This window comes from Dendrobates tinctorius, unplaced genomic scaffold, assembly GCF_039654945.1.
Source record: "Dendrobates tinctorius isolate UK_male_01 unplaced genomic scaffold, ASM3965494v1 ptg000134l, whole genome shotgun sequence".
NCBI classification, from domain to species: Eukaryota; Metazoa; Chordata; class Amphibia; order Anura; family Dendrobatidae; genus Dendrobates; species Dendrobates tinctorius.
Genome location: NW_027361802.1, coordinates 24,085,951 through 24,113,435, shown reverse-complemented (window position 1 = coordinate 24,113,435; position 27,485 = coordinate 24,085,951). Strand labels below are relative to the sequence as shown.

The 27,485-nt window shown below is 44.9% G+C and overlaps 1 protein-coding gene across 1 annotated transcript in view; it reads right to left on the bottom strand.

Annotated features, from left to right (window-relative positions):
* VPS13A (vacuolar protein sorting 13 homolog A) overlaps positions 1-27,485 on the bottom strand; it is a 386,554-nt gene that overhangs the window by 148,087 nt on the left and 210,982 nt on the right. The window contains exons 30-37 of the mRNA XM_073543803.1: positions 20,588-20,704; positions 12,030-12,133; positions 11,687-11,854; positions 11,283-11,590; positions 10,229-10,376; positions 8,815-8,959; positions 8,083-8,213; positions 7,821-7,987 (exon numbers count right to left, since the gene is read on the bottom strand). Of these exons, the coding sequence (XP_073399904.1) occupies positions 7,821-7,987; positions 8,083-8,213; positions 8,815-8,959; positions 10,229-10,376; positions 11,283-11,590; positions 11,687-11,854; positions 12,030-12,133; positions 20,588-20,704 (1,288 nt within the window). The remainder of the gene's footprint in view (positions 1-7,820; positions 7,988-8,082; positions 8,214-8,814; positions 8,960-10,228; positions 10,377-11,282; positions 11,591-11,686; positions 11,855-12,029; positions 12,134-20,587; positions 20,705-27,485) is intronic.

Here is a 27,485-nt window from a genome sequence, read left to right as displayed (position 1 = left end):
CCCTGCAAAGCGGGAAAATGCTGGACCCGAAAAAACCACAGGTATGCAAAAGGATAGAAAAAAACAAAAACCAAACACAATGCAAACTAATAAAATCAGAAGTAAAGTCATGAAACAGACCGAGAACTGCACTTCGGTCCACAAAACGCGGGAGTAGGAAATCCGCGGGGGTGTATATCACTGTCCACACCAACCAGTCAGGATGCCACCCTTGTTAAAAGATAGTAAAATATAGATAATGATTGTATCTTCAGCGCCTGTTTCTTTTTGGGAGGACTTTCTGCCATGTCTCCTCTGCCCTTACAGGCGGCTCTCTTTGTTTCTGAGGTTGTTCCTGCACTTGTATATCCCAGGTACGAAGCAAATCTCTTCCTCTTTCATATGAAGAGACAGTATGCCACGATCCTTTGTTGTTAATGAGCAATTTCTTGGGGTACCCCCACCTGTACGCCACCTGAGATTCTCTGAGGGCTGCAGTGATGGGATTCATTAGTCTGCGGAAGCGCAGTGTCTCTGTCGAGAGATCAGCATAAATTTTTATTTGGTGGAAAGGTGAAGGTAGAGATCCTTTCTTTCTGGAATAAGACAGAAGTTCCTCTTTAATATGATAGCAATTAATGCGTGCAACAATATCCCTCGGAACAGTGTCTGGCAAGTGGCTTGGGCGAGACACTCTGTGCGCTCTATCAATAATTAGTTCATATAGTGAACAGGAGGGGACCATCGCTTGGATTAAATCTTGCACATAACCCCTCAGCTCAGAGGGTGTGGTGGTTTCTGGTACCCCCCTTAATTTCAGGTTGTTCCTGCAGTTACGAACCTCCAAGTCCACAAGTTTATTATATATGGCTTCTATGTCTTCTGCCATGTCATTGTGAGAGTCAATAAGGTTGTTATGGGAAGATGCAAATTCTCCCATTTTGTCCTCCACACGGGACACTCTCTCCTCCACCTCCTGAATGTGAGATGTAACAGGTTTTAACAATAAAGAAAAGTCCTTTAGCATTGCGGTGCTAAAAGCCATCAGCATATCTTTAATTAAAGTTCCCGAAGCATGGAGATTTGTTGTAGGAAGTTGCTGTAATACTGCAAGAGATTTACAATTGTCCCCTCCAGAATCCCCTTTCTCTGCAACATCTCTCTTGCTATTCTGGGAGTGCAGGGGAGGTGTGCATTGCTGCATATCCATCCGCCGGCCTGCTGGAACTACATTTCCCTCGTGTCCCTCTGCAAGTGGGGAAAATCTAGATCCTGGTGATGGACCCGGACCCCGGAGATAAGGTGAGGTGGGTGTTGCCTCATCCTGCACCGCAGCGGTGGTCTTTGCTGGGCTCAGGGGCAGTGGAGAGGGGGACTCTCCCGAGGAGCAGGAGACTCTGCTTACTGAGGGGCCATCTTGCCTGGTATCCCTGTTGAAGAAAATCTCCAATTTGCTTTGGTTTTTGAGATTTCTCGTACCCTTTGTCATCTTGCCAGTGATCAGTGAGGATTCGGGCAGTCGGGTGGGTTGATTAAAATGCAGGAAAGGAGCTGAAATTGTCGCTTTGCAGGGTTTCGTGGAAGGAGCATTCAGCTCATGCAACTGGCATCCTAGGCATCCAGGCCACGCCCCCAGAGCTCAATTTTATGATGTCATCCCCTGTAGCAAAATGGCCTATTTGCCTATGTAATATGTTTCATGATTTAAAGATCTTGGTACACTACAGTTCTTAGACTATTCTTTCCCTTTGTAAATGCTATTTTATTGTGATGATGCTGTCATGAGTTTGGCGTTAAATGGGTTGTCCACTATGATACGGATGACCTATATGACCTTAAGAAAGGACATTAATATGAGATCAATGGGGTCCGAAACCAATCACCCTCACCGTTCAACTGTTACCAGCACCGTTAGTGTCCGGATATAATCAATGTACGGAGCTGGACCTGCACAACTCCCAATTACTGTGTAGAAGCCATTACTGAGTAATGTAGCTCAGCTCCTATTCATCGGGATATGACATTAATGGCAAGATTCAGGCCACTACCTATCCTCTGTTTCCACATAATTCACTGGACAGCGCTGCACCTTTGTTGCGTACGGCAAACGGGAAAAACCCAGTGGTCTAGTTTAATTCCTGTGACTTTTGGTGCTGTTTAGTCACAGAGATATTACTGAAATAGCACAGAAAGAGGACTTAAAAATCCTCCAATAATAGAAAACAGCAAAAGAGCAAAAAGGTTTACCCGTCCAGGCCTCCAGACAAATGCACTATCAGGGTGCAGAGGACCCATATAATTAAGATGGTAACACAGGTGCAAGAATACCGATGAAACAACCGCTCACAACCTACCAATCCATGGAGGGGGCGGCTGCCTGGTATATTAACCCCTTCCTGACATCTGACGTACTATCCCGTCCATGGGACCCGGGCCCCTATGCCCATGGACGGGATAGTACGTCTACCGCGATCAGCGGCGCCCACGTGGTGAGCGCCGCTGATCGCGGCCGGGTGTCAGCTGATTATCACAGCTGACACCCGGCACAATGTGTCAGGGGCGGTCACGGACCGCCCCCGACACGTTAACCCCTTGCACACCGCGATCAAACATGATCGCGGTGTACCGGGAGTTAAAGGGAAGCATCGGCAGGGAGGGGGCTCCCTCCGTGCTTCCCTGAGCCCCCCACAGCAGCGCAATGTGCAGCGCTGCTGCGGGGGACTCCTTTCCTCCAGGCCCCCCGAATCCAAGATGGCGACGGGGGCCTTCGGGGGCCTGGAGGAAGCTGGCTTTCTCAGTGCCTGCAAAGCGCAGGCAAGAGGAAGTCTTCTTCAATGCCTGTGACAGATTGTTGATCTGTCACAGTGATCTGTGATGTGACAGATCAGCGATCTGTCACAGGACAGTGATGTCCCACCTGGGACTATGTAATAAAGTAAAAAAAAAAAAATAAAAAAAAAAATAATTTTTAAAAAATCGCCAAATAAATTAGTAAAAAAAAAAAAAATATTCCCCAATAAATTCATTTTTTGAAAATAAAAAAAACCAAAACAATAAAAGTACACATATTAGGTATCGCCGCGTCCGTAACGACCCACCCTATAAAACTGTCCCATTAGTTAACCCCTTTAGCGAACCCCTTAAAAAATAAAAAACGAAGCAAAAAATAATGATTTATTATCATACCGCCAAACAAAAAGTGTAATAACGCACGATCAAAAAGACGCATATAAATATCCATGGTACCGCTGAAAACGTCATCTTGTCCCGCAAAAAATGAGCCACCACACAGCATCATCAGCGAAAAAATAAAAAAGTTATAGCTCGCAGAATAAAGCGATGCAAAAATAATTATTTTTTATATAAAATAGTTTTCATTGCATAAAACCGACAAAACATAAAAAAACGACCTAAATGAGGTATCGCTGTAACCGTACTGACCCGAAGAATAAAACCGCTTTATCAATTTTACCGCACGCGGAACGGTGTAAACGCACTCCCTCAAAAGAAATTCATGAAACGCTGGTTTTTGTTCATTCTACGTCCCAAAAATCGGAATAAAAAGCGATCAAAAAAGTCACGTGCCCGAAAATGGTACCAATAAAAACGTCAACTCGTCCCGCAAAAAATAAGACCTCACATGACTCGGTGGGTCAAAATATGGAAAAATTATAGCTCTCAATATGTGGTGATGCAAAAACTATTTTTACAATAAAAAGCGTCTTTTAGCGTGCGACAGCTGCCAAAAATAAAAACCGCCATAAATGGTAAATCAAACCCCCCGTTATCACCCCCTTAGTTAGGGAAAAATAATAAAATTAAAAAAATCTATTTATTTCCATTTTTCCATTAGGGTTAGGGTTAGGGTTAGGGCTGAGATTAGGGTTAGGGGTGTGTTGGGGTTCGGGTTGGAGTTAGAATTGGGGGTTTCCACTGTTTGGGCACATCAGGGGCTCTCCAAATGCAACATTGCGTCTGATCTCAATTCCAGCCAATTCTGAGTTGAAAAAGTCATATGGTGCTCCTTCCCTTCCAAGCTCTGCCATGCGCCCAAACAGTGTTTTACCCCCACATGTAGGGTATCAGCCTACTCAGGACAAATTGCAAAACAATTTTTGGGGTCCAATTTCTCCTGTTACACTTAGGAAAATAAAAAATTGGGGGCAAAAATATCATTTTTGTGGAAAAAATGATTTTTTCATTTTCACGTCCGAGCGTTATAAACTTCTGTGAAGCACTTGGGGGTTCAAAGTGCTCACCACACATCTAGATAAGTTCCGTGGGGGGATCTAGTGTCCAAAATGGGGTCACTTGTGGGGAGTTTCAATAGTTTAGGTACATCAGGGGCTCTCCAAACGCACATGACACCCGCAGACCATTCCATCAAAGTCTGCATTCCAAAATGGCACTGCTTCCCTTCCGAGCCCCGACATGTGTCCATACAGTAGTTTTCTCCCACATATGGGGTGTCAGCGTACTCATGACAAATTGGACAACAACTTTTGCGGTCCAATTTCTCCGGTTACCCTTGGGAAAAATAAAAAAATTGGGGACTAATTGATCATGTTTGTGGAAAAAATACGATTTTTTTATTTTCATGCCCGGGCATTATAAACTTCTGTGAGGACCTTGGGGGTTCAAAGTGCTCACCACACATCTAGATAAGTTCCTTAGGGGTTCTCGTTTCCAAAATGGGGTCATTTGTGGGTGTTTCCACTGTTTAGGTACATTAGGGGCTCTCCAAAGGCAACATGACACCCGCAGACCATTCCTTAAAAGTCTGCATTCCAAAACGTCACTACTTCCCTTCCGAGCCCTGACGTGTGTCCATACAGTAGTTTTCTCCCACATATGGGGTGTCAGCGTACTCAGGACAAATTGGACAACAACTTTTCGGGTTCAATTTCTCCTGTTACCCTTGGGAAAATAAAAAAAATGGTGACTAAAAGATCATGTTTGTGGAAAAAATACGAATTTTTTATTTTCACGCCCGGGCGTTATAAACTTCTGTGAAGCCCTTGGGGGTTCAAAGTTCTCACCACACATCTAGATAAGTTCCTTAGGGGGTCTAGTTTCCAAAATGGTGTCATTTGTGGGGGGTTTCCACTGTTTAGGTACATCAGGGGTTTTCCAATCGCGACATGGTGTCCGATCTCAATTCCAGCCAAAAACGTCAAATGGCGCTGCTTCCCTTCCGAGCTCTGCCATGCGCCCAAATAGTGGTTTACCCCCACATGTGGGGTATCAGTATCAGCATACTCAGGACAAATTGCACAATAACTTTTAGGGTCCTGTTACCCTTGGGAAAATAAAAATTGGGGTGAAAAGATCATTTTTGTGGAAAAAAATATGATTTTTTAATTGTACCGCTGTACGTTATAAACTTCTGTAAAGCCCTTGTGGGTTCAAAGTTCTCACCACATATCTAGATAAGTTCCTTGGGGGGTCTAGTTTCCAAAATGGGGTCACTTGTAGGGGGTTTCCACTGTTTAGGTACATCAGGGATTCTCCAAACGTGACATGGCGTCCGATCTGAATTCCAGCCAATTTTGCATTGAAAAAGTCAAACGGCGCTCCTTCCATTCTGAGCTCTGCCATGCGCCGAAACAGTCGTTCCCCCCCACAAATCAGGTCTCAGCGTACTCAGGACAAATTGCACAATAACTTTTGCAGTCCAATTTCTCCTGTTACCCTTGGTAAAATAAAAAAAATTGAACCTGAAGTTTTTTTTTGTGAAAAAAAGTTAGATGTTCATTTTTTTTTTAAATATTCAAAAAAATTCCTGTGACGCACCTAAAGGGTTAATAAACTTCTTGAATGTGGTTTTGAGCACCTTAAGGGGTGCAGTTTTTAGAATGGTGTCACTTTTGGGTATTTTCTATCATATAGACCCCTCAAAGTGGCTTCAAATGTGATGTGGTCCTAAAAATAAAATGGTGTTGTAAAAATGAGAAATCGCTGGTCAACTTTTAACCCTTATATCTTCCTACCAAAAAAAATTTTGGTTCCAAAATTGTGCTGATGTAAAGTAAACATGTGGGAAATGTTAGTTATCAAGTTTTTTGTGTGCCATATCTCTGTGATTTAAGGGCATAAAAATTCAAAGTTGGAAAATTGCGAAATTTTCAAAATTTTTGCCAAATTTCCGTTTTTTTTTACAAATAAACGCAAGTTATTTGAATGAAATTTTACCACTAACATGAAGTACAATATGTCAGGAGAAAACAATGTCAGAATCACCGGGATCCATAGAAGCGTTCCAGAGTTATGACCTCATAAAGGAACAGTGGTCAGAATTGTAAAAACTGGCCCGGTCATGAACGTGCAAACAACCCTTGGGGGTGAAGGGGTTAATGCACAATAAAAAAACTTGCATGCGGCGCTGTTCACACTATGGCCATGCACAGCATCCAGGCCAGCCTAGCAGTGACACCCTTCTCTATTAGCTCAGGCGGGCTGCCCAGCGCCATCAAAATGCATGCCATGTTAACAGACACCGCAGTTTACAAGACCAAATGGGCCCAACTGCACCCTGAATAAAAAGTGCAAAAACCACATTAAAAAATGTGGAGTATTAACTGATATTTTGGCCAAAATACGTGAGCCCGTAACCTGCGCCAAACGTCTCATAGCGCTGGGCAGCCCGCCTGAGCTAATAGAAGGGTGTCTTGCACCTGTGTTACCATCTTAATTATATGGGTCCACTGCACCCTGATAGTGCATTTGTCTGGAGGCCTGGACGGGTAAACCTTTTTGCTCTTTTGCTGTTTTCAGAGAGATATTAGGATAATTCTGGCTTCTTTGAGCCTTACTGTTGGCTAGATACTATTTAAACTTCTTACCCTCTGACTCCCATTGCCAGTTGATTTATCTTGTTTGGTTCAGTCATGTTCTTTCATCCCCTGCTTAGCTTGGTTGTATTCCTGTTGCCTAACCACAACATGCTTCCGGATCATTATTTTGCCTTTTGATTTTGTACCTTTACTGCCCTCCTGGTTCTGACATGGCTATATGACCACTACTGCCAGCCTGCACCTTCGGCCAACAGCAGACACTGTGGCTCCAACCCAGAAGCCCCTGTGTAAGTCCAGATCACTGTGCAAGGAAGAACGTGTGAAGGCCACAGCCACCCACCTGGGACCTGATAAAAGGAGCGGCTTGCACTATGTCTGTCCGTGAAGCCATTTTTAGAGCTGCTAGGAGACCATTGACAGAGCCAAATAAAATTAATATTGTAGTGGTGGACAATCTTTTTAATGTTATATTTAAAGGAACCTGTCACCCCCCCAGGGCGTTTTTAAGTAAAAGAGCCACCTTCAGCAGCACTAAGGCTGCATTCTGTGAAGGTGACTCTTCTGTTTCTGACCCCTAGTAACGCCGAAATATTGACTTTTACAACTAGGTCCTCATACCTGTAATAAGTCCCATAGGTATGGTGTCCCCCTGTATCAGCTGCCTCCCAGCCGTCCATCATGCCCCTGTCTTGTGTTTGGGTGCCACCTCCAAGCCATCCATCATGCCCCAGTCTTGTGCCTGGGTGCCACCTCCCATCCGTCCATCATACCCCTGTCTTGTGTCTGGGGCCCAGATGAAAGACAGGGGCATGATGGACGACTGGTAGGCGGCTGATACAGGGGGACACACCATACCTATGGGACGCATTACAGGTATGAGGACCTAGTTATAGAAGTGAATATTTCAGCATTAATAGGGGTCAGAAACAGAAGAGCCACCTTCACAGAAAGCAGCCTTAGTGCTGCTGAAGGTGGCTCTTTTACTTGAAAACGGGTGGGTGGGTGGGTGACAGGTTCCCTTTAATATGCATAAACATTAAGCAGTACCGTGGAGTTGCCTTCTGAATAGCTTGTCTCTTGTCATCCAACATACAGTTTGTAAGTTTAACGCTAGCACTCATGGAGCCATCGGAGGACATTTTGACAGCAGTTGAAATCAGACCCAACTTGAATTCTGCAAGTTTTAAACTAATATCTCTTTCACTCAGGTTTTTCTGTTGAAACAGGAATAAATAATTACACAACTGCATGAACTGCAGGACAAAAATGCAAAGAATACTCTCAGGTTTCTTATTCCGATCATTATTACCAAGGGGGAGCTTGGGCTGAAACTATACAAGTTTAGCGTAAGCGAGTCAAACTGGAAATCCAACTTCAAAGTCGTCTTCACCTTCATAGGTGTGTATGTTTCAACTACAGCTGCTGTCACCACTGTAGTCCCTAATGTAAAAAAGAAAAATAATAAAAAGTCTTTAGTTGGGGAAGTAATCTAGTAGCTGCTATAAAACAGGAAATAGTAACAATGTATTTAGATGTCAAAATGTAGTACAGTCTATTTCTACTTCAGGATTTTAAAGGATTTGACAGCAGATACATGCTGCCTGATTCACATCAGACTCTGGCTGTATGATATCAGCCAGGTCTGGAAATCTGTGGTGTTTCAGAGAAAAACATACTTTAAAAACGCTGCAGCATTTCAGAATCAAACATACTGGTCTGAGATAATAAAGACAGTGTCTGATGCATGCTGCCACACATTTGGTAGAATATATCAGCTGACAGGATCAACGACAAGATAAACTGAGACGCAAAAGGTTAAATATCAGTATTGATAGGTATTCCTGAAAATTGCACTGCTTATAATTCTACATAGTGAAAAAGAATAAAATTAATTTTCTAGTGTTTTTAAAGCAGTGGAATGAGGTTTTGTTCTTTATTACTTTTTTATGTATTTACAAAGAGGTTAGAATGTTGTTTTTAGTCTCTATTATACACTGAAACAACATTAATAATAGTCTTGAAGTTTTTAAAGTGAAGGTACCTGAGGCAACTTGAGATGGGCTGCTCCCGCCACTGCTTGAACTTTCACTTTTATTTTTCTCAGGATCAGACTTGTCTGAGGTTTCTCCTAGATTTTCATTCAATGTTCTGAGAATAATAGTTAAGTCTTCCTGCCCCAGAATAAGCTAAACATAAAGACCAATAGTCAGATTTGTAGGTAGTGTTTGTGCATCGTTTAGTGAGCCAATAGATTTCCTTTTTCCTTCCTTTCTTATAAAATAAACTATAAAACTGTGTACCAATATAAAATATGTATACCAACATAAATTGCACAATTCATATTCACACTAATATTATGAATAGATAATGGAAGGAATATACATTTATTGTTCAGTTTACACTGCTCGATGCACAAGAACATTAAAGGATTATTTCCTAGACAGTAAGTTATCTCCTATTGCCTGGATATGGGATAACTTACTGATTGCTCTGGGTCCACCCGCTAGTTCCCCCAGTGATCTTAAGAACAGTGATCGAAAGAAAAGACGATGCATTATGAACATCAGTCTCATAGACAACGAAAGAAGCGGAGGTCGAGCATGCACATCTCCACTCCATTAAAGGGGACCTGTCACTAGAAAAACACTATTACCCTGCAGACATGGAGTTAACCTGCCCGGGGCCTGCACTTAGGTGAACACTGCAGAAAGAAAATTAAATCCCCATCCACCCCCTGGCAGCAATCCTGTTTCATTCACATTGGCACCGCTGGCACGGATTCAGTCACCGCTCTGAGTATAGAAAGCTGTAACCGTCCCCGACACTGACTGACACTAGCTCTGCATTAGGGCCGTGCTAAACTTTAGATACCTCAAAGTACAGTCCTTTTACTCTAATGACAGCTTTTCACCCCCTTGGCATTTTGCCTTCACTTGGTGGTCCAACTCATCAGAAAACAATTTCTTTGAAGTCGGGTGATTGTGGAGGCCATGTCATCTCGGTCTTTCTTGGTCACAAAAGGTGCTTTAGAGTCTTGAGGCATTTCCACTGAAGTTGGATCAGCCTGCAATTTAATTTTCCAGTTTGATTTTGAGTATCCTTCCAAATCCAGACCTCCATGGGATATTAGTTTTGATTTACATTGATCATTTTTATGTTTTCTTTTTCTCAACGCATGCCACTATATAATGAATAAAGATTTGCGATGTCATTCAGTAATATCTACGATGTGGTATCTTAGTGTTCTTTATTTTTTGGAAAAGTGTATATACATACAGGTGCATCTCCCAAAATTAGAATATCATTAAAAAGTTAATTTAATGTACACATACATATACACTGACATACACATACCTATATAACACCTACACCAGTTATTTAGATGCTGGACAATTATGCCAAAAGGGTATGATTGTTATACTAATATTTACAGAAGGATTGCACTTGAACCTTACATTCATAGGCTTGAGTTGTCCAATAATTTTAATATCTGGAATATCCGTGAACCAGTCAGCTGCTAAATTCCGCTCAATTGTGATGTCCAAATTTAATGGCTGAAGCAGTTCTATTTCTGAAATTAGGGATCCATTTTCAAACACAGTTCTGAGAAATGATAAATGTAACAAAAAAAGTTTCAAATTAATTAAAAAAAAAAAAAAAATAATGTAATTTTAGTGTTATATCTCTGCAAATTCTATAACTAATATCTATTTATATAATTGCCTTGTAAAGTTTTCATTTCCTGTTCTGTCCAGATGTCACCATATCCCAGAATTCCCAGCAGAGGATGTTCACCGCCTGCCATATTGGGACATCCAAATGATGGGTGTCTCAATATGGAAACTGCTGCTGGTACCAACCTATTGAGCAGTACCACCAGCGGAACACCGTCGCACCACACACACACTCACACTTTCACAGTCACACTCACACACAGCCTCTTGCGAGGTACCACCAGCGGAACACTGTCACACTGCGCCTGCGCTAATTCCACGCAGGCGCAGAGAATCATTCGGCTGATCCCGGTGGCAGATGCGCGACGTGTCTACAGGTAGAGAAAGCCAGTGACATTAAAGGGGTTTTCCCACGAACGAAAGTTCATTTGAAAAATTGTCTGTGTCTGACTGAGTACAGAGCATACCACATCTCCTGGGCAGGGGAGGAAGCAAAAGACAATACTGACACTACACAGAGGATTCATTTTGTGAGGTAAAATATTTCACTGACTGTTTTTAAACAATATTTTACCTCATGCATCCTCTGCGATCTCCTGCTGTAATGTTAGTATTGTCTTTTGCTTCCTCCCCTGCCCAGAAGCTGTGGTATGTTCGGTACACGGTCAGATACAGGAAGAGAGAGTGGATAGGTGGGTGAGCACATGGGGGGGGGAGATTCTGAAAGCTGCAAAGCCTGCCCCCATCATGACATCGCCGCCCTCGCGATGCGATAGCATCGGGCCACCATCTAGTGTTACTAATTAAATGGAACATGATTTATTTTGCTACAGACCTGTATAGTTTGAGGTCACTCAGCTTCACCATCATGCAGTCAATTACGGGTGGAAGATTACTGCGAAGTTTTGGTGTTATAATAGAAAAACGGTTCTTTATGTTGATGAGACCCAAATCCGCAACCAGTACATTTCTAGAAGTAGAGGACTGTGGCACAATCACAACGGGGGCTTTAATGTTAATGTCCAAGGCTAGTCGGAAACTGTGCTGGGTCATCTCTTTCACGCCACTAGCAGCTTTTTCTGCAGCATGTACTGTGGCTTCAGCTAACGCTTTCTTAGCAGCCTGGAAGTTATTTATGAAAGCCTAGACAAAATGAGAAGAAATTGGTATTGAAATCAAAGTACAATCAATTATGTATTAAGATAGAAAGAGAAGAATAGAAGAATAAAGGTGATTTACCAAAAGGGCTGAAACAAATTTATTAACAAAGATGACTTGTATGCAGCCCACTGTCAAGGTGATTGTACTATCCACTATGTTCATATCGCTATACGCAGGACCTTCAGTGGCTCCAACGTAGGACACCATCTTAAAACTAAAGACTTCTTTTCCAGTAATGTAAACAGCCTGAAAGAGTTAACAGAAAACTTATAAAGACCTTTATGTAATAAACGGTATATCTATTTGCATATACGTATAACATAATTATGAATATGTAAATATACATATATTCATATTTCTGTTGTTCATTTATTGGGACATTAATAAGCTTCACATCGACACAACCTTCCACCTCACATACCTTTTTATATTGAGCATCACAATCAGAATCAAGAATAACAATATTTTTTAACTTTGCCAGCACTTCTGTTGATGTTTTCCTCATTACCACTTGAGAGTCCAGCCCTACAATACAAAAGATTGTGTAAGAAGTAAAGTTGGTGTGAATCGATTTGTAGGACATCAGTATTCTGTGGTCGCTGGAATGGAGTTCTAAGAACCGACTCCTTTCTCCAGGAATCCGCAGCTCTTCTGTTGATTGGTCAAGTTTCTTTAAAACACCTTCGGCAGACGGGGGCTGAGGAGTGCGAGGACGACAGCCGTTTCGCGCTGTATTGCACTTCTACGGGTCACTGAAGTGAGGGGGGAGGAGGGAGGTTAAATACCTAAAAAGAGGCAAAACCCTCCCACCTTACATCACCTCAATACCGACAAAATACAAAAAACAAAATCAAAACAATAAAAAACAATAAACACCATAATAACCAGCATATTGATTACATGAATATAAAAAAATGCGCATACTATAACGAGAGACAATTATAATCAAAGAAACATTGACATGTCGATCCGATCATTGAAGCCAGTGGAACCAAGCGCCTGAGAGCGCATGATCCACTTGGCCTTCCTTTGTAAGAGTAGTTTATGGAGATCGCACCCCTGCGGGGGTAAAAACACCTTTTACAAATCTGCAAAAAAAAGTTCTAGTGTACACTCTAGACAGGTGTGTGCCTTTACAAATCAAGTCCTATCAGTTTAGTTAAACACAGCTGGACTCCAATGAAGGAGTAGAACCATCTCAAGGAAGATCACAAGGAAATGGACGGCATGTGACTCAAATATGAGTGTCTGAGCAAAGTGTTGAATACTGTGACATTTCAGTTTTTCTTTTTTAATTAATTTGCAAACATTTCTACATTTCTGCTTTTTTCAGTCAAGATGGGGTGCAGAGTGTGTACATTAATGAGAAAAAACCCCATTAATTTACTAAATGGCTGCAATGAAACAAATAGTGACAAATTTAAAGGTGTCTGAATACTTTCCGTACCCACTGTACACCGAAATGGTATCAATAAAAACATCAGCACGGCATGCAAAAAATAAGTCCTCACCCAGCCCCGAATCATGAAAAATGTAGATGCTACGGTCTCTGAAAAAGGGGCTTTTTTTTTTTTAATTACCAAAGTTTGTTTACTCTGTAGCCTCATTGGGGGACACAGAACCATGGGTGTTATGCTGCTGTCCACTAGGAGGCGACACTATGCATAATCTGAAAAAGATTACCTATGGCTCCTCCTGTGCAGTATACACCCCTGGACGGCGTCAGCCTTCTCCAGTTTTTGCTTAGTGTCGCAAGGAGGCACACCTTTTTTTCTTCCGTTTTTTTCCTTTTTTCGTCCGGAAATACAGATGAAGAAAAGAGGGTCTCCAGCGAGACTCCTGGCATGGCTCCTTCCTTGGCCCCCTTTTTAGGGGTGCCCAGTTGAAGTGGAGACGGCTATTCCCCATGTCGCTCCTTCCCCAGTCCCTCGGGTACTGGTCCGAAGTTGAGACCCCCCTCCTTCCCCAACCACTTTGGGGTCTGGGTTGAGGTTGAGGCGAGGATGAAGACCCCCTGACGGTGACAGCCGCACCCTCCCTAATCCCCCGCAGGGGGCATTACGTGGAGATGCCTCAGGTAGGGTCGGAGAATAGGCAGCACTCTGCAGAATCCAGGGACCCCAGACCAGCTGTGGGATCCTGTTGAGGCCGGGGGAGGGTGCAGGCAGACATGGCACAGCAGAGACAGGGCTTTCTGCGCCCGTCTCTGCAGCAGCAGAGGCTCCATGGCGCTCCAGGGACCCCCCCAAACAGGAACCACTACCCCTGCTGCCCCCACCGCTAGCCAGTCGCCCATTCCGGGGGGGGTCTGGTACAAATCTGACCCCCTCCCGGACTACCGCGCCGCTCTGGAGCCCTCCTGGGCATCAGGCCTCTACTTGAGACAGCGGCCTCGGCCTAGCTGAAGCCGCCGCCTTTTCCCCGCCCCCGGGCCCGCCCCCCGGATGACTAAAATGACACTCTATAGTGTCATAGAAGGGGCGGATTGAGGAAGAAAGGGCGCGTTTCTACATAGCCCAGCGCGCCCTTTTCAGCTCTCCGCCCCCTCCTTCCTCTCCTCAGCGTCCCGGTGGACATTTTTTTGGCTGCAGACATCCTGATAACGGACGCCTCCAGCAGAGGAGAATCACAGCAGTCTCCGGGGGGCACAGAAGTGGGATCTGTCGGCGCTGGACCTAGGGGCACACTGGTGGGGTAAGCTCACAGCTGGGTTCTCTTTACTCAGCTGTGAATCCATACTACCTATAAGGCTCTCTGTGGGTTCCCTCTGCGTAGCCGCCCCTGTAGGATCCCTGATATCCAGCCTCTGTGCACTATGCCGGGCTCAAGAAAGAGAACCAGGCAGGAATGTTTCTATGCATTCTGCACAGCCTGCAAAGCCACGCTCCCCAGTGGCAGCACGTATCCGCACTGCCGGGATTGCATCCAGAACTCTGGGTCAGAACCCCAGGGAGTCCCTACCAACGCTTCAGTGCCGGATACCACGCCGGAATGGGCTACTCAGATGTCGCAGTCTATGACACAGTCCATAGATAACTAAACCTCTACATTGCTGCAAGATCTGCAGGGTCGAGGTCCCGGCTATGAACGTTACCCAGCAAACAGACAGCTTGTCTCAGGAACATGCTGCTTCCGACTCTCACAGACGTAAGCGGACCCACAGGTCACGATCACCTGAGTCGTCCTATAGCACAAGGTCATCCCCTCCAGGGAGAGACACCGTCATTCCAGGTCTCCTAGGCAGTCCCCTGTCAGAGACAGACAATGCAGTTCACCACAGAGATCCCCCACCACAGAAGACCCCTGCTCCAGGTCGCCCACCAGGGATCACCTTAGCGATACACAGGATTCGGAAGGCATCTGTGACTCCGACTCAGACAACAAAACGGAGAGGTCCGTGGTACCTTCTCCCCCTAGCAATACAGCGCTAGTTGAGGACATAATCTCTGCCATCCATCGGGTGCTGGAAATTTCAGAGCCAGTCCCAGCAGACCCAGAACCTAAGATTTGTTTCAAAAGTGTTCAGAAACCACCTAAGGTCTTCCATAATCACCATGAGTTTCAGGAGATACTTACTAAACAGTTTTCGCAGCCTGAAAAAAATTTGCCAATCGCAAATATTTGGAAGCGAAGTACCCCTTCTCACAGAAAGACACCAAACAGTGGACAGATACACCCGAAGTGGACCCCCCGGTATCTAGACTAGCAGCGCAGACCTTACTTTCTCTGCCAGACAGCTCAACCCTCAGGGACGCAGCAGACCGGCAAGTAGAACGCATAGCTCGTTCCATTTTCGAAGCAGCAGGGGCCTCCCTGGCCCCTGCGTTTGCTTCAGTTTGGGCGGCCAAGGCCATCCTGGCTTGGGCCAAAAAACTACAGGAGGATCTTCAAGTTCCAAATGCCGGGCTCTCGGACCAAGCGGTTCAGATAGAAGTGGTAACAGACTACATGCTTCATGCAGCCCTAGACTCAGCAAGAGGTCTAGCGGGGATAGCGGCAAACGCCATTACGATTCGGCGTATCCTGGCTGCGAGAATGGAAAGCGGATGCGGCCTCAAAGAAGTCCCTCACGCATCTTCCGTACGTTACTGGAAGGCTTTTTGGCGAAAAGTTGGACACAATGATAGCCAATGCCACTGGGGGTAAGAGTACCTCTCTCTGTCAACTAAAACTGAAACGCACATTTAAACGAAGAAACCAGACACGATTACGATCCTTTCGGAATTCCTCGGGCTGGTCCGTCTCACGCCCAGCGCAAAACCGTAACCGCTCTCCACGCAGGGACAACCCACGGACGGCGCAGAGACCGGACAGGACTTGGCAGTCGAAAGCAGGCCAAGCGAAACCCAAGGGAGGAAAACCTCAAAACTTCGCTTCATCATGACTCACGAACTCCGGAAGACACCCCACCAGTAGGCGGGCGACTTTTACTCTTTCAGCAAGTCTGGCTGCCTATTACAAAAGACAGGTGGGTCAGGGAAATAGTGTCTTCCGGATACAAGATAGAGTTCACTTCCACTCCACCAAATCGGTTCTTCCTCTCTATCCCTCCAACACCATCACACAAGGCTCGTGCCTTCCACCAAGCGGTCTCCTCTCTCCTTCAAGCAGGAGTCCTGGTGCCGGTTCCCGCGAACGAAAGATTCCGAGGGTTCTACTCTAATCTGTTCGTAGTTCCCAAGAAAGGAGGCAGCGTTCGGCCCATACTAGACCTAAAACAGCTCAACAAATACGTACGGGTCCGTCATTTCCGCCTGGAGTCCCTCCGGTCCATCATTGCATACATGGAGCAGGGAGAATACCTTGCTTCCATAGACATACAAGATGCATATCTGCACATACCAATTGCTCCCGCCCATCAAAGGTTTCTCAGGTTCGCGGTCAACCAAAACTACTGCCAGTTTGTCGCCCTTCCGTTCGGACTCGCCACGGCTCCAAGAACGTTTACCAAAGTCATGGCAGCCACCATGGACGTTCTACGTTCCAGAGGCATTCTAGTCGTCCCGTACCTGGACGACCTCCTCAAGTCTTCCACCTTCAAGGACTGCGAGGTCAGTGTCTCAATCACAATAGACACACTGAGTCGTCTGGGATGGTTAGTCAACATACAGAAATTGTCGACTACCCCCGAGTCAGACTCTAACCTTCCTGGGAATGTTATTCGACACCTCCAGGGGCCTGGTGCTCCTTCCCAAGGACAAGACACTGGCCATCCGTCTGGGAGTTCGTACACACCTCCGCAGTCCTCCCCGATCTTTCCAGCTTGCCATGAGAGTCCTTGGCAGGATGACAGCAGCAATAGAGGTAGTGCCATTTGCCCAGTTTCACCTCAGGCCTCTTCAACTAGCCATACTCAGATCTTGGGACAGGAATTCCTTCTCCCTCGACAGGGAGTTCCGGTTGACGTCGTCAACCAGGAGGTCCCTGCATTGGTGGCTCAAGCCAACCTCGCTTGCTCGGGGAAAACGCTTTCTCTCAGGTCAATGGAAGATCCTGACTACCGATGCAAGCCTGACAGGCTGGGGGGCGGTGCACCTACATCACAGGGCACAAGGCAAGTGGTCACCAAGGGAAGCGACCTTGCCCATCAATGTCCTGGAAATCCAGGCCATCTTCCTGGCACTGAGAGCGTTTCATCACCTGCTTGCAGCCTTTCACATACGGATACAGTCAGACAATGCCACGGCTGTGGCATATGTGAATCACCAAGGCGGGACCCGCAGCGCTCAGGCGATGAGAGAAGTGGCACATATCCTCCACTGGGCGGAAGACACGAGGTCGGTACTCTCTGCGGTCCACATTCCGGGTGTAGAAAACTGGGAAGCCGACTTCCTCAGCAGGCAAGGAATGGACTCGAGGGAGTGGTCTCTCTATTCCGAGATTTTTTACCAGATCTGTCAACGCTGGGGAACCTCGGATGTGGACCTAATGGCATCCCATCTCAATACCAAGGTCTCCAATTTCATGGCCAGGACACACGACCCGCGGTCGCTCGGAGCGGATGCCCTGGTCCAGGACTGGTCCCAGTTCCAACTCCTGTACATTTTTCCACACCTCCCCCTGATCTCCAGGGTCGTGAGGAAGATCAAGCAAGAGGGAGTTCCAACCATCCTCATCGCGCCAGATTGGCCCAGACGAACATGGTACGCCGACATCGTTCAACTTACAGCAGACGCCCCCTGGCGTCTACACGACCGTCACGACCTTCTGTCTCAAGGTCCGTTCTACCATCAGAATTCAGGGGCTCTCAGTTTGACGGCATGGCCCTTGAAACCTGGATTCTATCCCAGGCAGGGCTTTCACCGGAAGTCATTGCGACCATGATCAGGGCAAGGAAGCCAGCCTCCGCCAAGATTTATTATCGTACCTGGAGAGCTTTCTTTTCCTGGTGCGAATCTCATGGACAAGTCCCACTCCCTTATTCCCTCCCGAAGGTCCTAGGCTTTCTTCAATCGGGCCTAGACGCCAAGCTATCCCTAGGCTCGCTTAAGAGTCAGGTGTCAGCGCTTTCAGTCCTTTTTCAAAGGCGCATTGCTACCAATCCGCAAGTAAGGACTTTCCTCCAGGGAGTTTCCCGATTGGTTCCTCCCTACAAACGTCCACTGGATATGTGGGACCTCAATCTGGTCCTGACAGCATTGCAGGCACCACCCTTCGAACCCCTTAAAGAAGTTGCACTCTGCCTTCTGTCACAGAAAGTGTTTTTTCTAGTGGCAATCACCTCGTTACGCAGAGTGTCGGAATTGTCAGCACTTTCCTGCAGACGGCCTTTCCTAGCCTTTCACCAGGAGAAGGTGGTTCTCCGCACAGTACCATCCTTCCTTCCGAAGGTTGTGTCCAACTTCCACCTCAATGAGGAAATTTCACTGCCATCCCTTTGCCCGGTTATGGTTCATAGAGTGGAGAAGGCTCTGCATACGCTTGACCTCGTCAGAGCATTGCGGATTTACGTGTCCAGGACTGCTCCCTTCCGGAAGTCTGATTCCCTCTTCATTCTTCCGGAAGGCGGTCGCAAGGGACTGCCGGCTTCCAAGGCTACCCTTGCCAGGTGGATCAAGTCCACCATACATGAGGCCTACCGACTTAACAGTTCCCCTCTTCCGGCCGGTATCACGGCACACTCTAAACGGGCAGTAGGGGCCTCCTGGGCCATTCGGCACCAGGCTTCGGCACAACAAGTGTGTAAGGCGGCCACTTGGACTAGCCTACACACGTTTACGAAACACTACCGTGTTCATACCCAGTCCTCAGCGGATGCGAGCCTGGGTAGACGGGTTCTGCAGGCGGCAGTGCCCCAAGTTTAGGGACCTGCTAGCACAATATTCGTCCATTGCTTCTCACCCAGGGACTGCTTTGGGACGTCCCATGGTTCTGTGTCCCCCAATGAGGCAACAGAGTAAAGGAGATTTTTGTGTACTCACCGTAAAATCTCTTTCTTTCTCTTAGCCTCTAATTGGGGGACACAGCTCCCACCCTGTTGCCCTTACGGGCCGTTGTTATGGTTGAGTTTTCATATTGTTCTTTGAGCTCGTACATAGTAGCCTTCTTACAGGCATGGTTATGTTGTTATGGTTCCGTTCCTCCTAATGCTTTTGCACAAAACTGGAGAAGGCTGACGCCGTCCAGGGGTGTATACTGCAGAGGAGGTGCTATAGTTAATATTTTTCAGATTATGCATAGTGTCGCCTCCTAGTGGACAGCAGCATAACACCCATGGTTCTGTGTCCCCCAATTAGAGGCCAAGAGAAAGAGATTTTACGGTGAGTACACAAAAATCTCCTTTTTTTCAAATGCTGAAAATAAAATCCAACCTAGACATGTTCGATGTCTTTGAACTATTAATGACCTGTATAATCATAATGCAGGTCAGTTTTAGCATTTAGTGAACATGGTAAAAAAAAATTTAAAAAAAAAATGGTGGAATTGCACTTTTTTTGCAATTTCACCGCACTTTGAGCTTGTATCCTACTTTTCAGTAAATTATATGGTAAAATCAATGCTGTCGTTCAAAAATACAACATGGCTCGCAAAAAAAAAGGCCTCACACGGCCATATTCACGGAAAAATTCGAAAAAAAAGTTATGGCTCTGGGAATAAGAGGAGCAAAAAGCAAAAACCGAAAACGCAAAATGCCAAGATGGTTAAGGGGTTAATAGAGAAATGAATCATATACCAGTGGAGCCTGCACACTGCCACTATGGTTCCAGTTCTCCCTCTTCTGTGCACAACATTAGGGGCAGAGGAACACACAACACAACTCCCTATGACATCCCCCCATTCAGAGCACAATGTTCTGAGAGCTGCCGAATGAGCACCACGCATTTTAGGCAGGGCTATACTTGACTGACAGGCTACCTTCCATTCAGAGCACAGACAGGAAATCTCTGTAATCTGTACTTTGTGCAGACTGTAGCAGTAAGCGAGGAGCTGGAGGTCTGTTGACCACTTGTGAGAGCTCAGGAACCCAGCAGAATTTTAATAACATGTAATGTAAATTATGCAGTTTCTTCATTTCTCATAGATTATTAAAACATTGTAAAACCTATGTGCCTGATAAAATCCTTTAGGGGACAAACTTAAGTGTTATGCAATAGAGATGAGCAAACGTATCTGAGATAAGGTGTTATCCGATCAAGCTCAGGTGCTGTGCGAGTATCTTCGGCTTGCTCGAATAATATGTTCAAGTCTCAGCACCTGCATGTCTCACAGCTGTGAGACATCCCCAACAATTGCATGGATTGCCTAACAGACAATCCTTACATGTGTTGTGGCTGTCTAACAGCTGTGAGACATTCATGCGCTGAGACTTGAACATATTATTCGAGCATGCCAAAGACACTCACACAGCACCTGAGCACGCTTAGAATACACCTTATCCGAGCACGTTCGCTCTTCACTACTATGCATGTATGCATTGCAAATTCAAACATTCTTTACAGCACCAGTAAGCAGCTGGGCCAAAAAAAAAAGTCACTTTACCTTCAATACTTATTTCAGAAATTTTACATTTCTGTTCTCGAATGAAAACACGAAGGCATGACAACTCGGCACATACATAAAGACCTACAACATCGTCATATTTTGACTTCTTCAGTGCTGGAATAGAGAAAAATAAAATAATATTATAGGAACATACATTAGATAAAAATATGCCTTATAATAAAATAAACACTGATTAAAATATAAATAGAAACTTAGAATAAACTGTTAAATGTTCAGTGAGTTGACATCAAAAGTGAAAAGACTAGTACGTACTAGCTGTAAAGCTGCCCAACAAGCGGCGTGCACGGGCTCCTGTAACTAGAATAAGGCCCATACGTGATGTTTTCTGGCCTATGCAGCTATACCACGTGTGCTCTATGTCAGATTAGTTGCATGAGATTGACATTGTCAACCCCCTTAAAAGCAAAACTCTCATCAGGTTTGGCGGATATAAGATGCGGCCGCTGCCTTTCAGGGCTTATCTACAGCATTCTACTGTATAATGCTGTAGATAAACCCCAATCCGACCTGACCGACCTGCAAGAGAAGAATTACAAGGTTTATTATACTCACCGGGGGGGCGGGTCCAGTCCGATGGGTGTCGCATCTTCTTGCGACGCCGTCTTCCTGCTTACATCGCTGCTCCACGCCATCGTACTTCTGCGCAGGCGTACTTCTCTGCCCTTTTCAGGGCAGAGGAAAGTACTGCAGTGCACAGGCGCTGGGCCTCTCTGACCTTTCCCGGCGCCTTCTCTTGCTGGTCGGATCGGGGGCTTATCTGCAGCATTATAGAATGCTGTAATATCAGGTCTGAAAGGCAGCGACCGTAACCCGTATCGGCCAAACCTGGCGACAGGTTAACACTTTAATTAATTTGATACATTCTACAAATAAAACGCTCCAATCGAAGCCATTGTTAAAGCCCCTCATGCCCAGTCTCCCTACCTCATTAAGTACAACCAAAATTAGAAATATGTATTAGATATTAAAGTAACATTTAAAGAAGAACTACCACCTTCATACATACTATAGTATATTATAGTAAGGAGACTGTATATCTGAATAAATATAAAAAAAAATACCATATATACTCATGTATAAGACGAGATTTTCAGCCCATTTTTTGGGCTGAAAGTCCCCTCTCGTTTTATACACGAGTCATATACCTGGGGGTCGGCAGGGGAGGAGGAGCGGGGGGTGTCATAGATCATACTGACCCCCCTGACGCGTCTATGCAGCCTCCCCAGCTTCACCCACAGTCTCCCTTCCTTCCTTCAGTGGTCACATGGTACCGCTCATTAAACTCATGAATATGCACATATTCATGAGTTTAATGAGCGGTACCACGTGACAGCTAAAGGCAGGAAGGGAGACCGTGGGAGAAGCGGGGGAGGCTGCAGAGACCGCACCAGGAGGGGGTAAGTATATCCAATATTCACCTGTCCCCGGTCCATCGCTGCTTGCTGCTGTCTGCTGCGTCCTCTTTCAATGACGAGGGAACAATAACGTGGTTAGTGCGCGCCGCGTCCTCTGCTGCCTGGACTTCACTGACAGGACACAGCAGACAGCGGTGAGCAGCGATGGACCGGGGACAGGTGAATATCTCAGGTGCCAGGTCGTGAGCCAGCGGCGATATTGGCACTTGTCCCCCATAGCGCGCCGGTGTCTCTGCCTGCTCAGGACGGGACACCTGGCCCCCAGGGACGAGAGGTATGTCATTTTTTTTTTGCAGCAGCATACAGGGCATAATCTATGGAGCATCTTATGGGGGCATAATCTATGGAGCATCTTATGGGGCAGCTTATGGGGCCTACTCTATGGAGCAGCATATGGGGGCATAATCCATGGGGCATTTTAAGAGGGCATAATCTATGGAGCATCTTTTGGGGGCATAATCTATGGAACATTTTATGGGGGCATATTCTATGGAGCATCTTATGGGGCATAATCTATGGAGCATCTTATGGGGGCATAATTTATGGAGCATCTTATGGAGGCATAATCTATGGAGCATCTTATGGGTGCATAATCTATTATTATTTATTTATATAGCACCATTGATTCCATGGTGCTGTACATGAGAAGGGGTTACATACAAATTACAGATATCACTTAGTTAACAAACTAACCATGACAGACTGATACAGAGGGGAGAGGACCCTGCCCTTTCGGGCTGGATCATCTTATGGGGGCATAATCTATGGAACATCTTATGGGGCCATATCCTTTATGGAGCAGCATATGGGACATATTATTCTATGGAGCATCTTATGGGGCCATTATTAACCTTTGTGCAGCATTATATGGGGTGTATTTTGTATGGAGCATCTTATGGGGCCCATTATGAACTGTATGGGGCTCCTGATTCAATATGGATATTCAAAAACCTTTAACCTACTGATGTCTCGATTTATTTTACTTTTATTGGTATCTATTTTTATTTTTTAAATTTACCAGTAACGGCTGCATTTTCCACCCTAGGCTTATACGCGAGTCTATAAGTTTTCAGTTTTTTGTGGCAAAATTAGGGGGGTCGGCTTATACTCGGTTCGGCTTATACACGAGCATATGCGGTACATTTGGAAGCATAATGACCAATTATATGAATTACTAGCTGAAGAGCCAGGCGTTGCCCGGGCATAGTAACGGTGTAGTTAACAAACATCGTTTGTCACAGCATCTTGGTAAGGTGAATGTATTCCTCAGCTCTGAGCTTCTATTGATTTAGTCGGATATACACAAGATGTTCATTCTCAATTTTTGCATACATGACAATGATGAATTGGTGGAAGAGATGTCTGCATTTGAGGATGTAATTTTTGTGATTTTCCTCACTAACTCTTGTCCTGATCGTCTAGGCATAGAAGTCCATAGCTGAAATTTTTTTCACCTGAAGGGTTGCCTGTTGCAGGATTTGTCTGAGGTATTTCAAAGTGATAGCCATCCTGTCCCTGCCAAAGGATAATTGGATATTGCAGTGCATCATAGGACCTGTGAGTTTCTGCCACCCGTTGCAAACCATTGTTCCTTTTCTGAAGCACAATGTCATGGCTGTGAAACTCATTACCGACAATCAAAATAGCTACCTCATCAAATGTGGGGGCATTGAAACGCCGCTGATGCTCACCTTGTGGTGTTTTGTCAGCTCTGATTGGAACTTTGTAATCATCACTTGGCATGCATTCAAGTGCAGTCTTGAAAAGTTGAACATAAGAATTGTTTAAGTGAAGGAACTATTGCAAGTTAGTGACAATATCAAGGTGAATGTTTGGAATTAAAGAGCATCTCTGCTGAGCCTTTGCGTCTACATTTCCCATGAAGTAGAGTTGAAGAAATGGAGGTTCTTTTCCTTGTAATGGAAGCAGTGAGCCAATTAAGTGGTAAATCTGTCCTTGAACTTTGAACGTGGGCATAAATCCAGTTGAAAAAAATTTCTCTTTTTGCACCAAATGATGTCATTTGGAAGCAGGAGTTGAACTTCCTGATGTTGTCCAAGAAATGGTTTGATATTGCACTGGTTCCTGTCATCAGAGTCTTCAGGGGATCGGGTGGTGAGAGGAGAGGAAGAAGTTTACCTTGCCATTTGCACAGCATAAACCTGGCGGTTCATCTTTCCACTTCAAGGCATTGCAGTACATGCAGACCACATCCATTTTTCTTATGATAACTAATGGATTATCCCGATAGTTGATGTCTGAGTGGTAGCAAAGGGCAGAGTATTTCAAATTTCCATCTTTTTCCTGTGTCCTGGTGGAAGCATCTGTCAACGTCGGGCACTCAGGTCATCCTCATGGAGTCGGTTTCTAACCGTTTGTGCAGACACATGCACATTTGTGGCCTGCTGGAGGTAATTTTGCAGGGCTCTGGTAGTGCTCTTCCTGTTCCTCCTTGCACAAAGGCGATGGTAGTGATCCTGCTGCTGGGTTGTTGCCCTCCTACGGCCCCCTCCACGTCTCCTGGTTTACTGGCCTGTCTCCTGGTAGCGCCTCCAGCCTAAGGACACTATGTTAAGCAACAAAAAAAGCGGTCTATAGGAGCACTAAAGGAGAGGCAGAAACCAGAAAAAGGGTAAAAAGCTCAGCTTTTATTCCTCCTCCAATACCCACAACGCGTTTCTACGGTCACAGCCGTCTTCCTCAGGTGGAATGAAGGATGCATCAATTATTACAGCCTTTATAGGTAGCCCTAGTTGGAACAACCACAATCCTATGCGACCTCCCCTTGATGTTGCACGTTAACCCTTACATCCCCAATAAAAACATTGTGAAAAAACATTCGTTAAACAATTATACATTTTGCATCTTACGACATTCAACCTCATCAATATTCCATAAAAAACTGATAATATACCCTGTCCAAGTAATAAAAAAAAAACCAACAATAGGATAAACCCTTTCCAAAAAATTTAAAAAAAAAATAATAATTTTTTTTTTAAAAATGTTAACCCCTTCACTACCAAGGGTGGTTTGCACGTTAACTCCCGGGCCAATTTTTACAATTCTGACCACTGTACCTTTATGAGGTCATAACTCTGGAACGCTTCCATGGCTCCCTGTGATTCTGACATTGTTTTCTCGTGACATATTGTACTTCATGTTAGTGGTAAAATTGCATTCAAATAACTTGCGTTTATTTGTGAAAAAAATGGAAATTTGGCGAAAATTTCGCAATTTTCCAACTTTGATTTTTCTGCCCTTAAATCACAGCGATACGGCACACAAAAAACTTAATACATAACATTTCCCACATGTTTACTTTACATCAGCACAATTTTGGAACCAAAATTTTTTTTTGTTAGGAAGTTATAAGGGTTAAAAATTGACCAGCGATTTCTCATTTTTGCAACACCATTTTATTTTTAGGGACCACATCACATTTGAAGCCACTTTGAGGGGTCTATATGATAGAAAATACCCAAAAGTGACACCATTCTAAAAACTGCACCCCTTAAGGTGCTTAAAACCACATTCAAGAAGTTTATTAACCCTTTAGGTGCGTCACAGGAATTTTTTGAACATTAAAAAAAAAAAAGAACATTTAACTTTTTTTTCACAAAAAAAATACTTCAGGTTCAATTTTCTTTATTTTACCAAGGGTAACAGGAGAAATTGGACTGCAAAAGTTATTGTGCAATTTGTCCTGAGTACGCTGATACCTGATATGTGGGGGGGAACCACTGTTTCGGCGCATGGCAGATCTCAGTAGGGAAGGAGCGCCGTTTGACTTTTTCAATGCAAAATTGGCTGGAATTCAGATTGGACGCCATGTCGCGTTTGGAAAGCCCCTGATGTACCTAAACAGTAGAAACCCCCCCAAGTGACCCCATTTTGGAAACTAGACCCCACAAGGAACTTATCTAGATATGTGGTGAGAACTTTGAACCCACAAGGGCTTCACAGAAGTTTATAACGTACAGCAGTACAATTAAAAAAATCATATTTTTTCCACAAAAATGATCTTTTCACCCCCAATTTTTATTTTTCCAAGGGTAACAAGACCCTAAAAGTTATTGTGCAATTTGTCCTGAGTAAGCTGATACCCCATATGTGGGTGTAAATGACTATTTAGGCGCATAGCAGAGCTCGGAAGGGAAGCAGCGCCATTTGACGTTTTTGGCTAGAATTGAGACCGGACACCATGTCGCGATTGGAAAACCCCTGATGTACCAAAACAGTGGAAACCCCCCACAAATGACACCATTTTGGAATCTAGACCCCCCAAGGAACTTATCTAGATGTGTGGTGAGAGCTTTGAACCCCCAAGGGCTTCACAGAAGTTTATAACGTACAGCGGTGCAATTAAAAAATCATATTTTTTCCACAAAAATGATCTTTTAACCCTCAATTCTTATTTTTCCAAAAGTAACAGGACCCTAAAAGATATTGTGCAATTTATCCTGAGTGCGCTGATACCCCACATGTGGGTGTAAACCACTATTTGGGCACATGGCAGTGCTCGGAAGGGAAGCAGCGCCATTTGACGTTTTTGGCTGGAATTGAGATCGGACACCATGTCGCGTTAGAAAGCCCCTGATGTACCAAAACAGTAGAAACCCCCCACAAATGACACCATTTTGGAAACTAGACTCCCCAAGGAACTTATCTAGATGTGTGGTGAGCACTTTGAACCCCCCAGTGCTTCACTGAAGTTTATAACGTCCGGGCGTGAAAATAAAAAAATCGTATTTTTTCCACAAACATCATCATTTAGTCCCCATTTTTTTTATTTTCCCAAGGGTAACAGGAGAAATTGGACCCCAAAAGTTGTTGTCCAATTTGTCCTGAGTACGCTGACACCCCATATGTGGGAGAAAACTACTGTATGGGGACACGTCGGGGCTCGGAAGGGAAATAGTGACGTTTTGGAATGCAGACTTTGATGGCATGGTCTGCGGGTGTCATGTTGCTTTTGGAGAGCCCTTGATGTACCTAAACAGTGGAAACCCCCCACAAGTGACCCCATTTTGGAAACTAGACCCCCTAATGAACTTATCTAGATGTGTGGTGAGCACTTTGAACCCCCCAGTGCTTCACAGAAGTTTATAAGGACCGGGCGTGAAAATAAAAATATCGTATTTTTTCAACAAAGATCATCTTTTAGTCCCCATTTTTTTTATTTTTCCAAGGGTAACAGGAGAAATTGGACCCCAAAAGTTGTTGTCCAATTTGTCCTGAGTACGCTGATACCCCATATGTGGGAGAAAACTACTGTATGGACACACGTCGGGGCTCGGAAGGGAAGTAGTGACGTTTTGGAATGCAGACTTTGATGGATTGGTCTGCGGGTGTCATGTGCGTTTGGAGAGCCCCTGATGTACCTAAACTATTGAAACTCCCCACAAGTGACCCCATTTTGGAAACTGGACCCCCCACGGAACTTATCTAGATGTGTGGAG